The sequence below is a fragment of the Ostrea edulis genome, chromosome 2 (genome assembly GCF_947568905.1).
Source record: "Ostrea edulis chromosome 2, xbOstEdul1.1, whole genome shotgun sequence".
Classification (NCBI taxonomy): Eukaryota; Metazoa; Mollusca; class Bivalvia; order Ostreida; family Ostreidae; genus Ostrea; species Ostrea edulis.
Window position 1 is genome coordinate 49,069,240 of NC_079165.1, and position 12,829 is coordinate 49,082,068.

Genomic DNA, 12,829 nt, shown 5'->3' on the forward strand with positions numbered 1-12,829 from the left:
AAAATATCACACACATTTTGTCTTTTAATTTCTAAATCCCATAGTTTGCGATTTCTTGTTGGTTGGTTGAATTTCTAAATCCCATAGTTTGTGATTTCTTGTTGGTTGGTTGAATTTCTAAATCCCATAGTTTGTGATTTCTTGTTGGTTGGTTGAATTTCTAAATCCCATAGTATGTGATTTCTTGTTGGTTCGTTTAATTTCTAAATCCCATAGTATGTGATATCTTGTTGGTTCGTTTAATTTCTAAATCCCATAGTATGTGATTTCTTGTTGGTTCGTTTAATTTCTAAATCCCATAGTTGGTGATTTCTTGTTGGTTCGTTTAATTTCTAAATCCTATAGTTGGTGATTTCTTGTTGGTTTGTTTAATTTGTAAATCCCATAGTTTGTGATTTCTTGTTGGTTGGTTTTTGGATTGCAACGTGAAAACTTCACAATTTCTACTTTTCTCTGATAATCCAAATCCAACCTCTTTTGTTTTGGCACGGCCATTTTAATGATGAACAAATTCAGTAACAGAGTTTGATTTTGAGTGTAATTATCTCTGTTTTTGAGCAGCGCCATGATGGCCACTGATACGACTCATTGCACAGTACACGTGAACTTGTGTAATTATCATGATTATGGCTTCAGGTCATAATGTATCGACACTGCTACTGAGGTATATACAGACCCTGAAACGTGCTACTACACCAGTTGCACGGTACGGTTCGGTACGCTTTATGAACGGTACGGTTCGTTTTCTGAACGGTACGGTTCGTTTCTTGAACGGTACGGTTCGTTTCTTGCACGGTACGGTACGCTTCTTGAACGGTACGGTTCGCTTCTTGCACGGTACGGTTTGCTAAAAATAGCTGCACGCTTTGTGAACGGTTTGCACGTTTTATTAATGAGGTGGGCGTGGCCTGAACGCTTTGACTTCGTATAAATTGTACGTTTCGATAGTTTGTTTTCACTCGATCGGTCTTATTCGGCTCTTTGATTATCGGCTGCAGGATTTGTGGTTGTGTTAGAATGTGCACATGGGGAAATGAGACGTTATTTTTGATTGCTTCGATGGAATAATTCCATATTGATAACGTACATAAAAGTTATGAATAAAAGTTTTTAGAATTTGCTTAAGTCTAAGTCTTAATGGTTGTTATTACGTTTCAATTTGCTTTTCATTTCTCATCAGACATTTATTAATTTACGATTTTATAAAAAGTTGTTACATGAACTGCTTCCCGACATGGGCGTGCGTAAGTGTAAAAACAAAGCGTATTAAGTTTCCGGATATAAATTACAGTGCCTAAATTGGAAAAGTTTTTAAGAAGAAGTGAATTTTGTTTTGAATACACTAAAGTCGCAAATGACACAATGATTATTTTCTGCACTTCACATTTATTGTGATTTATCATCGGCATTATGAAAGATCCAGGATATCTGCACATGAAGTTTGTACGTCCTTTTTTGTCAGCATTCAGTCATTCATAATTAATAATGTTAGATATCTGTTGCATTTGTCTTTGAATCAAATAAAATGATGATAATACATATAATATATATTCCTATCCTTTATCACGCGAAGTCTGATTTTCATTTCCCTGACTTTATTTTTGATCACTGAAAATTGAATTAAAAAAAATTAACAGAAAAGTAAGGCAAGTGTGTAGTTTGCAATAAAAATGTTTCATATACCTTTTCTATATATTGTTGAAATACTTGAAAATGCTGAAATGAATAATTTTTTGCGGCCGATTTGATGCTTTGCATCAATTTAACTTGTTTACATTCTTTTACACATGTATGTATCTATTTATTTCTCTGTCGATGTAATTAAAAATTGTTTATTAGTGTATATAATAAATCCGCCAATCTACATCTATCTATATGGGTCGTTATCAATGTAGAAGAGAAAAAGATATGTCAAAATTATTGCTAAGAAAGTAATGAAAATATTACAGTGTAGAACGTGACAATTTTTCTAATCGGTCTAGAAATTTCTCATATGATTCAGACACTGTACGTAGGAAAGTACATATTGAATACATTAACGCTACAAATATCAATTTCATCTTCTTACGGCAAGCCCTGTGCCATACGTGTAGTAGCATTATCAGGGACGTCGACGTCCCTGATTATATGAAGAAATTAAATAGGCTACTTGTAAGTACTATTACAGTATTGTAGTTAACTTCACCCTTGAATTTAAAAGAATTGATTGAAACAGAAATTCCGTTAAAACAACGAAATGCCCCTTGGTTCACTCTTTAAAAGTCTGCAAGTGAAATATACATCCACAGTACACAGGACTGGCTGCAGAAGCATGCATGCAAAATCCGTGCAGTGATCTGACGTCTATTTCTGTTAACAGTTCACAGTATAAAACGAATTTTTATGCATAATTCAGTCAAAACTTGGGTACTTGTTGATAACATACATACACATATATGCACTGAAACAATGTGACATTTACGGAAAGTAATTTAAAAAAAAAAAGAATATCAAAGATGTTTTAAGCATCTCGGTGATTTTCACAGTTGATAACCCAGCTTCGTGATGTTTGAGGATAATGCTTCGAATAGCCAGCGATAGTCTACGACCTCCTTTCCCATCGGGCGCCATTGTGAAAATAATATACTGTGGCTGAAAAAGTGGGTCACGTGACATAAATTGCACGCTTTCTGCACGGTACGGTACGCTTTCGGGCTTTTGGGGGCGGGGTTTGCATAATATTATCCTGCACGCTTTCTGAACGGTACGGTTCGTTTCTTGAACGGTACGGTTCGTTTCTTGCACGGTACGGTACGCTTCTTGAACGGTACGGTTCGTTTTTTGCACGGTACGGTACGTTTCTTGAACGGTACGGTTCGTTTCTTGCACGGAACGGTTCGGTTCGTTTTTAAGGTGTAGTAGCATGTTTCAGGGTCTGTATAACGGTAATTTGACTTTTTGTTCTAAAATGGCTTGTCGGATGGCGATGGGCGGGGATAGCGAAATTATAATAGTGTACCGGTAACCCCGTTATTACGTTTTCCATTTTGTCACGATAAAATAACGTAATACCGGGGGCAATGTAATACATGTTGCCAGTGAAATCCATTAAAAATGTCTTTTGGAAATTGTATATCTTCCGTTGATACTCCGTGAAGGGGTGTGTGAATATATCTTTACTGTTTCTTTGTTTAAAAGACTATGATACTTTGTTTTATTTACATCTTATCTTAAATGTCTGTAATTCTTCATGTTCTTATCCCTTTTCTTTATTTCTGGTGTAGGATACATAAGGATGTTTTGATAAACGTTGCTTTTCTGCATTCGTTTGGACCGCCATATTGTTCAACTTCAACATAATGCGTTCATGTGAATTTCTCTCAATAACTCGTTCCGGTTCATATTCAACATTCGTATATAAAAAAAAAATAACAAAACATCGTTTTTATTAAGTTCTCTTATTACACAATACACAACACAATAAAAAAAATCCCACCCAAAAAACAACAAAACTATATTAGACACAAAACGCACATGATACCCAACACTTACACACTTTTCTCACCAATGATTAAACTTGGAGAACAATTTAAGCGCAATCCACTTAAAAAATATAATGATGCACAATTTCATTTATAACGTTAAATGATGGCACTAAAATCACATGCACATCAAGGGATTTTAGAATGTTCACTGAGGTAAATGCCGTGCACGAATCGGCCGATAACACTGGACAGTTTGATTGGTGTATGAATGGACGAGATTTATGAATACCCAAGCTGCATGTCCAAACAACGGACAATTTTTTAATTGAACACTTTTAGTCACCTATGTCCAAGCAGTTACCCAAGCTGTTTTAACATTGCTATGATAAATCTTGTCCTTCATGTTTGGTATCAAAGCTGTCCGTAACATGCATGTGGTTGAGAAATTATTATTTCTTTGATTATCAAAATATGAAAAATTAAGTAAATTTCATAGAGTGCAATTTCTAAATAAACATTATTTAATTGTTTATCACTGACTTTGATACGGGATATTCACCTGTATTGGTGTCGCTAGATGAAAGGTGAAGATAATGAACAGTGATCAATCTCATAACTCCTATAAACAATACAAAGTAGATAGTTGGGCAAACACGGACCCCTGGACACACCAGAGATGGGATCAGGTGCCTAGGAGGAGTAAGCATCCCATGTCGACCGGTCACACCCGCCGTGAGCCCTATATCCTGATCAGGTAAACGGAGTTATCCATAGTCAAAATCGATCTATCGAAGCGTGATCAGTCTAATCCCAAAACAGACCAGGAAATTTACATGGTGACTGCCTGGGGCAGTCAAGGTGTGAATGGCTTATTATTTTGAGAATCACTATTGAATAATTAGGGGTGTATTACGTTTTTGTCTGAATTTTTACAACGTAATACCGAGTCCCGGCATTTTAGGACAACGTAATAACGAGGTGTATTTTATATAGGTTTGTTAAGAAATGGTTTTGTGCTTTGAAATTCCAACATAATATGCGGACTAACGTATTAGAGGGGGAACGTTATAATGGGGTTCCACTGTAACGTGTGTATTAATGTGTGTAGAAATCTGTTCTGCATATTGCAATGGTGTTATGCAGGTTGTCATTATATTGGCAATATACCAAGGTTTTACTGTGCAAGCATCTACAAGTACTTCAAACACAATAGGGAATCAGTTTTACATGGGAATATAAGGCCAAAAAAATTAATAAATAGTTTCTATATATATTGGAGGCAACATATAGCAATATTCAGACCTGCTATCAACTGTAAAAATACAGGTAGTTTACCCCGCCACGATATAGACACGGCCCTGTAAAGCCCTGCTATGAAAAACCGCGACAGTGTAATACGGAAAGGATTAACTTTCTGTCACGGGGATGGGTAAATAAGGGATCTGCGTTGGCTGAACTGTATGCCACCAGAGGAGAAAATGAAATACATTAAAGAGCATAGGAAGGATAACTCTGGGTAGAACATCAAGATGAAAACGAAGCAAGATGAATACTGTTGTTTAAAAAGTTACGGTGAATGTTAACTTCATTTTATCTTAGAAATTCCAATTATTTATACTTTGGTTTTATAGTTAAACATTTGGTATTTTCACACAACCATTTGGGTTACCTTGACACAAAATAAACAAGACCAGACCAAGCATTTGATAGTCTGAGTTGGTCAGATGTGCCCTGCTTGTTATTGCTGTGCTTGTAGATAATGAGTTGATTTTTTAGGTTATCTGAGTCACTCGGGTCACCTAGTCTCAATGTTGTTTAATTTTCTTTTCCAAGTTTACAAGTCAATTTTTCTGTTGTGATGACGGTTCATGTGCTTGACGTTTCAGGCACAACAGTTCGGGAGCTGGCAAATAAATTTGATCTTAATAGTGTTATTTCTCTGTTTTAAGATTGACATTTGTACTTGTTTTTGATGTCTTAAATTATGTTACGTCTCATAATTTAATTCTTATAACGTCAATGATTAGAGTGCGAGCAATAATTATAGGAGCACTGTAATGAAGATTAATGACTTCCCTCTCAATCCCCCCTCCGAGGGAAGGCGATAATTAGGAACACCATAGTTAAGGTTAACGTCCCCTCAATCTCCCGTCATGGCATTCTTCTCACAGAGTAAGACAGAAGAAAATCCAAATATGCCCAGAAATCATCTTGATTTTCTTTTTCAACCTTTATAAATTTTTTTCTGTGTAATATGATTTCATGTATTGTAGTAATGCATATATATCCGAAAGTAGATAGATGCATAATCTGATCAACTTCAATTTTCACTATACACTCAAGGATCAAAAAGTAGTTCCTGTCTCTTAAATTTCATGAGGCCTATTTAAAACTTAAAATTAAAATCTGATTTTTAGCGTAATCATTATGAACTTTTCAGAGTGTATACAGAATTGACTCAAGATTCATGGCAAACGTTATTACTTTCAGTGCTATTTTGATTTTTTGGGGGATTTATGAATTAATTCTGAGTGTTAAAACCCTAATACATATACATGTAACGGGTAAAACACAAGGAAACGATATTTTAGTGTTGCACTTGTGGATAAAAATGTCTTTATTTTGCCCAAAAAAGCATTTTTCTAAAAAGTTTACTGCTTGAAGAAAACAAAACTTAGGTTGTTTGCTGATATTCACATTTGAAATTTAATTTTTACATGCTGATAATAGGCATTTTTGCAAAGGTTACGGACACTGTCTGCTGATAATGGTAAACACACATTTATTCCTTTATGTTGGCAACTTTCATGGCACGAAATGTGAGTATGTGAACTCTTACTTTTTAAAAAAATAATTTCAATAATCAACTCCCGAACTATCCTTAATGAACTCCCAAACCGTCGTCACCGAACTCCCAAACCGTCGTCACCGAACTCCCAAACCGTCAAATCAGGTACTGAACAGTCACGCACCGGAAACGTCGCAGACTTGAACTCTTGGTAATTCTATCAGGATATGTAATAAAACCACAATCAGATAAAAACGGAAAAATTACGACATATCAGAAATAAATATTTTTAAATGTTGTGTTATTAGGGGAATTTTCCATCTCGAAAAAGGGAAATTTCAGGGATTTGGGGGGGGGGGGGGGGGGATACCATTTACCAATAGTAAAAACAGCATTGATAAATCCCTGGACTCTAGATTTGAAATCTAAGCTAACTTTTGAAACAAAAGATGTTCGTATAACATATATCTGAAGAGATATGCAAAACATATTAGTACAAATAATAATTTAATAAACTGTCCGAATTTACCGATCGGTCATCCGAATTTAACGGACTTTGAGCACCCTGGTGTTTTTTTTTTATCATTCCATAGAATGATATTGTACTTCAGAATTCTCTAGATTTTTCAAAGCCTAAAGTGTATTGTTGATTAGAATTACGTAGCAAACCGCAATATGAGGAGTAGGTAGCAGGTAGTGCAGGAATGACTTGCGCAATGAACCAAACCATCCGAAATTACTGGCATTTACCCTACCAATGTACCAAGTTTGGTGCCAATCAAGCAAATAATTCTTAGAATATAGGAGACAATATATTACTATGTCCAGTTGACCTTTGACCATGTAACCTCAAAATCAATAAGGGTCATCTTCTCCTGAAGATGTACTAGTGTACCAAGTTTGATGTCTGTCAAGCAAAGGGTTCTCAAGATATTGAGTGGACAGTATATTCCTATGACCTTTGACCATGTGACCTTAAAATCAAGAGGGGTCATCTTCTGAAGCTGTACCAGGGTACCAATTAAGTTTGATGTCTGTCAAGCAAAGGGTTCTCAAGATATTGAGCGGACAGTATATTCCTATGTCCAGTTTGACCTTTGACCTCAAAATCAATAGGGGCCATCTTCTCCTGAAGATGTACCAGTGTACCAAATGATGTCTGTGAAGCAAAGGGTTCTCTAGACATTGAGTGGTCAGTATATTCCTATGTTCAGTTTGACCCTTGTCCATTGACCATGTGACCTCAAGATCAATAGGGGTCATTTAGTCTTTGGGATGTTATCATGTACCAGTGTGCCAAGTTTGATGTCTGTCAAGCAAAGGTTCTCAAGATATTGAGCGGACAGTGCCTTCTTAAGTCCAGAGTAGATTGACCTTTTGACCTGAAAAACAATTGGGGTCCTCTTCTACACATAACCAACCCACATATGAAATATCAGTATCCACTATATTTCCATATCTGATGACAAAAACAAAATTATATATTTTGCCGACAGCCCGCCGTAGTTATTAGATGCCGACTATTTATTAATATATGACATCCACTTATGATTCATATTCAAACATAAGTGTCTATACATTGTGCAAAATTCATCTTCACAATTATTCTCAAATATTCTATGGGGAAAAAAAATTTATGTAATATATGAAGCCCAGGGGAAAAACAGAGATGAAACCCCTTGAATTTTGGGACCAAAAAACTCTGAAAACTGGGCATCCTATATTACTCCAAATCCTATTTCAGCACATTTTTATTATATTGAAAGAAAAAAAAACTTGAGTTCACAGCTCGAAAGGTGGCTAGAGAATGACCACCTGATACACACAATCGAACACTATGCATCGCAAGCATTTTCATTGGCTGAAAATTATCAGCCCACGAATAACATACATCACATGACTAAAAACCCGTTTATACAATATTTTTCTGCTATACTTCGAAACGCAGAAAAAATTTATTATGTTGATCATGTGAATGGTTCTCAAAATATTGAGCAAACAACATATAGTCTACCGACCGACAGGTGCAAAGCAATGTGGCCCTCTTCTTCGAAGGGGGGCATAATAATTTCATAAACAAATAAAATTATCAGTATATGTTTGTATTTGAATTTTTTATTAACCTGCAACTTTTAGATCACCTGAGCTTCTTATTGCCCTCAGGGAATATGATTTTTCTTGGGTGAATAAATATTCATATTTCCCTCACTATCATGCAATAAATGTATACTGTAACAAATAAATATGACTTCTCTCACTAAAAGGCATTCTTCTTTCAATAATGTTATGAATACCGGATTTTGTATTTTCATTACATAATAGTGGTCTGCTTCCACTTCTTGCAGCATCTCCCAAATCAAATACACAATCAGAAAACCATTTATGCCACTTGTAGGTCAATAATTTGTATATTTTCTGATAATTCCATCACTCTATCGGCGTTTTCCCAGGTCAACACAGAATTTTACTGTTTCACACTGTTCTGTTCAGATGACTGACGTTGCTTTTTGGGGCGCTTTTATGGATTTAATTAGGGATGACAATCTTTAACTAATTAATTGGTCAGAATGATAGTAATTGGTTACAAATTATGTAATCAGTTCACAAAAAAGAAAAGTATTTGCTTTTATTTCAAGGGTGTTTGATTTCAAGATTTATTTTCTGAATTTTTTTCTGATGTATATCACATTTTATTTTTACTGCCTAATTCCTGTTACAGATTCAGGAGTTGTATAGCAGATCTACATCAGAAAAAGAGGAAAATAAGAGGCATTACCAGTCAGTTGTGGATCAGTTACAACACCACAACTCTCAACTTACCAGTCAGGTTCTGTCTTTTCTTAAAATTAAGAATATATCTTAAATTTTCAATTAGTGGATCTGTTGGGAAAATTTCACCCCATGTTACTTTTATCCATCTCATTATCTTTTAAAACTGGACTATTTTAACAAACGCTGCCTAAATCTAAAGTAGCAAGATAGCTCAGGATGAATTTAATACAGGGTAAAACCCATCCCCTCATAATTCATTGTGAGAGGGGACATGATAAGTATTCAGGGAGTAATTAAATACATGGAATTCTTATTATATCACGTTATTTCGTTGCTTGTACGTAACATATCCAGGATATTGCTTGCAAATATGACATTGTTTTATGTTTCCACTTTTTGGAAAATATTTCTTTCGATAGTATTTTGTATTTCCTACATTTACGTATCTAAAGAGGAATACATTTTATCTTCTACCTCACTGACTGTTGGTCCACTGTCCCACTTTTGCATTCAAAGTTCCACTAGATGCACCTCCTACACAGAGGAGCTCTTATCTTGAAACTGGCATATTTGATACTTCACATGTAATTTTGTTATCAAGAGGAAGAACCCTTAAGATTTTGAGGTCGCTAGGATTCATAGAAAAAGCTTGAAAAACTCTACAGGCCACATTTTTTGCACAATTGATTTGATACTTCACATGTAGCTTTGTTATCAAGAGAGAAAAAACCCTATAGACTTTTGGATCCAAAGGTCAAGGTCACAATGGGACTTGATAAAAAAAAGCTTGTATACACTCAATGTGAGGGGATATTGCCCCATCTTTTGGAGCTCTTGTTAACAATGCATCGATGAGGATGAAAATTAAATGTTCCCACTGTACAGTTGTTTTTAAATCATTAATATTCGTGAGGGTTTAACATAAGTTGTTTTTCTTAGTCCAAACATACCCAAGAATTCAAATCCACCTTGAATAAGAAAAACTTAACTACAATAAAGAATAGTAACTCTTCAACAACAAAATAAAGGTCCCCAAAGAAATGCTAATTTTTCTTAAATTACTAAAAGTTTACATCTTGGAAAAATTATTGTACAGTATTTGAAAAGACAAACTAAATGAAATTACTTTGAATATAATCGGGATTCTTCAGTAATAGTATTTGAAAATGAATATTTGGTCAGTTTAGATTCATTGTTTTATGAGTGATTGTAATGAATGTAAACTCTACAGGTCACAACATTAACAGAAGAAAGAGAAAAACTTGTGCAAAGGGAACATGACCTGGAGGTTGCAGTACTAGAATTGCAAGAAAAACTACGTAAGATTGCAATGTAATGATAAATAAACCTGCAGTTTATAACATATCATTCTTAACAGACATTCATCATTCGTCTCAGGTCCCAGAGAGTTCTCTCTATCCATGGCAACATTACTTTCAGTATAAATATTTTCTTCATTACACATAAGTGCATTCTTTCATTTACAAATTGTAAGTAATTCCCTTGTTGAAGTGAAATCTGCAGGTATATATGATCATTTTGTTAGATAATGCAGATCTTTATGTACACAGTATTACATGTTACAGAAAACATGGACAGTGATCAAACCTCACAGCTAAATGAAAGTGAAAGACAGAGTCAAGAGAAGATTAATCAGCTGATGTCAGAGCAAGCAGACCTCAAACAACAATGTAAAGCCCAAAGCCAAGACAATGCCAATTTCAGCAGGTAAGTCCGTCTTCACTTTGTTTTGTACACAACTATTCATTCAATAAAGGCCACATGTACATGCTTTGGCAGTGGTTTGAATTTTATAACATATTCAAATTTATATTTCCATAATGAAAAGGACTCGATCATTTTTCTGAAAATAGTAGCTTGTCTGAGATTGATTGATCAAGGCATGCAGCACATGTTTGTTGGTGGTAGGGCTATATTGTCGAGAGACAGGTTACTTCACATGGGACCCAGGCATATTAGAATACTTCATTTTTTGGATGCTGTCGATGTATTCGATTTTTGGTAAAAATTTCTTATTTGTAGTGAACATGATTTTGTGTGGATTGATTTTTGTTGTCTTTGATACTTAAGAATTACAGTCAAACCTGTATTAAGAGACTGTCCAACGGAGAATGGAAAAAAGGTCACATATGACAGGTGGTCTCTTAATACAGGTTGCCTATTTTTCGCAGTTAATGGATAAAATTTCGCAAATAATTTGTACAATGGAGAAAATGACTACATGTATTTGGAATTTATCATTAAGAATATCAAGTACGGTTTTAATAGTTGTAAAATAAAATTAATAATACACTGTAGATAAAAATCTAGAATACAATGTGTTGTATCATAATTTTTTATTCATCAAAAAGTACATTTAATCTATTTAAGAATGATAAACTTTGCATGCATTTCATATTACACATTTACATGAGATTTAAAAATTATTTATGAACTGCATGTAGATTTTCTAAAACTAATAAACACTTTGTTGTAAAGGGTATTTATGTATAGCCTACTTGTACAGTGTAACTGAAAAATGCAATGCTTGTGGTAAGAAAGCAAATGGTGAAGTGTTACGTCTCCTTTTGTGCAATACATGCTGGAAAAATGTTATTCAATTTGAGAAACATTAAATAAATCACAGTATCCATTGTACATGCACAGCAAATCTTTTAAGTTTAGAACTAATGCAGGCAATTTTCTTGAACTCGGACGTGTCAAATACTCGGGACATGTCGAAGTGAGCCACTAGTTCCGGTCATTATTCTGGAAACCTCGAGTATCTCATGCAGGAAAACTGCGAATACTCTGTTTAAAATTTCAGTCCTAAGCACAATATTTACCTGATTTATATCGCAATCGGGCAGTTTTTTTTACTCTGTTGAACATAATGGTATAACAATTGATAGATTTTCATTTCCGATCTAGCCTACCCGGCACTTCTTAAAGTTTGTCGAAATTCACACCTTCAAATACACCGGCCTTGATTCCCTGATCCTTGATTTTGTTAAATAAACAACAACTCAGGTTTTATTAATTAACCACACATGACACTGCATGTTGACAGCTTGGGTTTTATTTATTCAGAGGGCCGACTGTTCGTATTAAAACGAAAGTGTTAGGGGCGATAATTCCCAGAATAGTCGTGCGTTTGAAAACGAAAGTGTTAGGGGCGATAATTCCCAGAATAGTCGGCTCAACCGAAATCGAAAGTAGTAATCACGTTGTAATCGAAAAATGTACAGTCGTTAAATAGAGGTAAAATTTCATGAAAATACACGAAAAGGTTGTAAAAATCATGGTCGTTGGTCGCGTCAGACAGGTGGTCGTTTAATACAGGTACAATATATAGAGTAACGTCTTGGGGGGAACTTTTTATGGTCACATACGACAGTGAGTCGCTTAATACAGTGGGTCGCTATGGCAGTTTTGACTGTACATGTTATTCATACCAAGTATAAACAATGTCTCTTATCAGCAATCAGATCTTGCTTAAGCACTGTTTATATACCTGTTGTTCAATGAAAAATGTCATTAACATATGTATGTTCACATACAATTCAATACATACAGTCAACTCTCGATAAACCGCCACCTTTTGTTCTTATGAAATTATGGCATTATAACGAATTTGGCGATTAATTGAATTACTGCCATCTTGAAGAAAGAGTTACCGTTCTTTTATATGTAAGAGTTATCTTTCCTCTATTTACAATACTAATGTAAGTGAGCGATCCATGTCGCCCACTGTCCTTCTTTTGATATAACCTTTTCCCATAAAACAGAAAATGATTTGCAATAT

The 12,829-nt window shown here is 34.9% G+C and overlaps 1 protein-coding gene across 5 annotated transcripts in view; it reads left to right on the forward strand.

Annotated features, from left to right (window-relative positions):
* The window catches only part of LOC125679484 (golgin subfamily A member 2-like), a 146,220-nt gene that overhangs the window by 81,406 nt on the left and 51,985 nt on the right, over positions 1–12,829 (forward strand). For all 5 annotated transcript variants that reach the window (XM_048918738.2, XM_048918739.2, XM_048918741.2 and 2 more), the window contains 3 exons: positions 8,972–9,079; positions 10,256–10,343; positions 10,611–10,752. In XM_048918738.2, the coding sequence (XP_048774695.2) occupies positions 8,972–9,079; positions 10,256–10,343; positions 10,611–10,752 (338 nt within the window). The remainder of the gene's footprint in view (positions 1–8,971; positions 9,080–10,255; positions 10,344–10,610; positions 10,753–12,829) is intronic.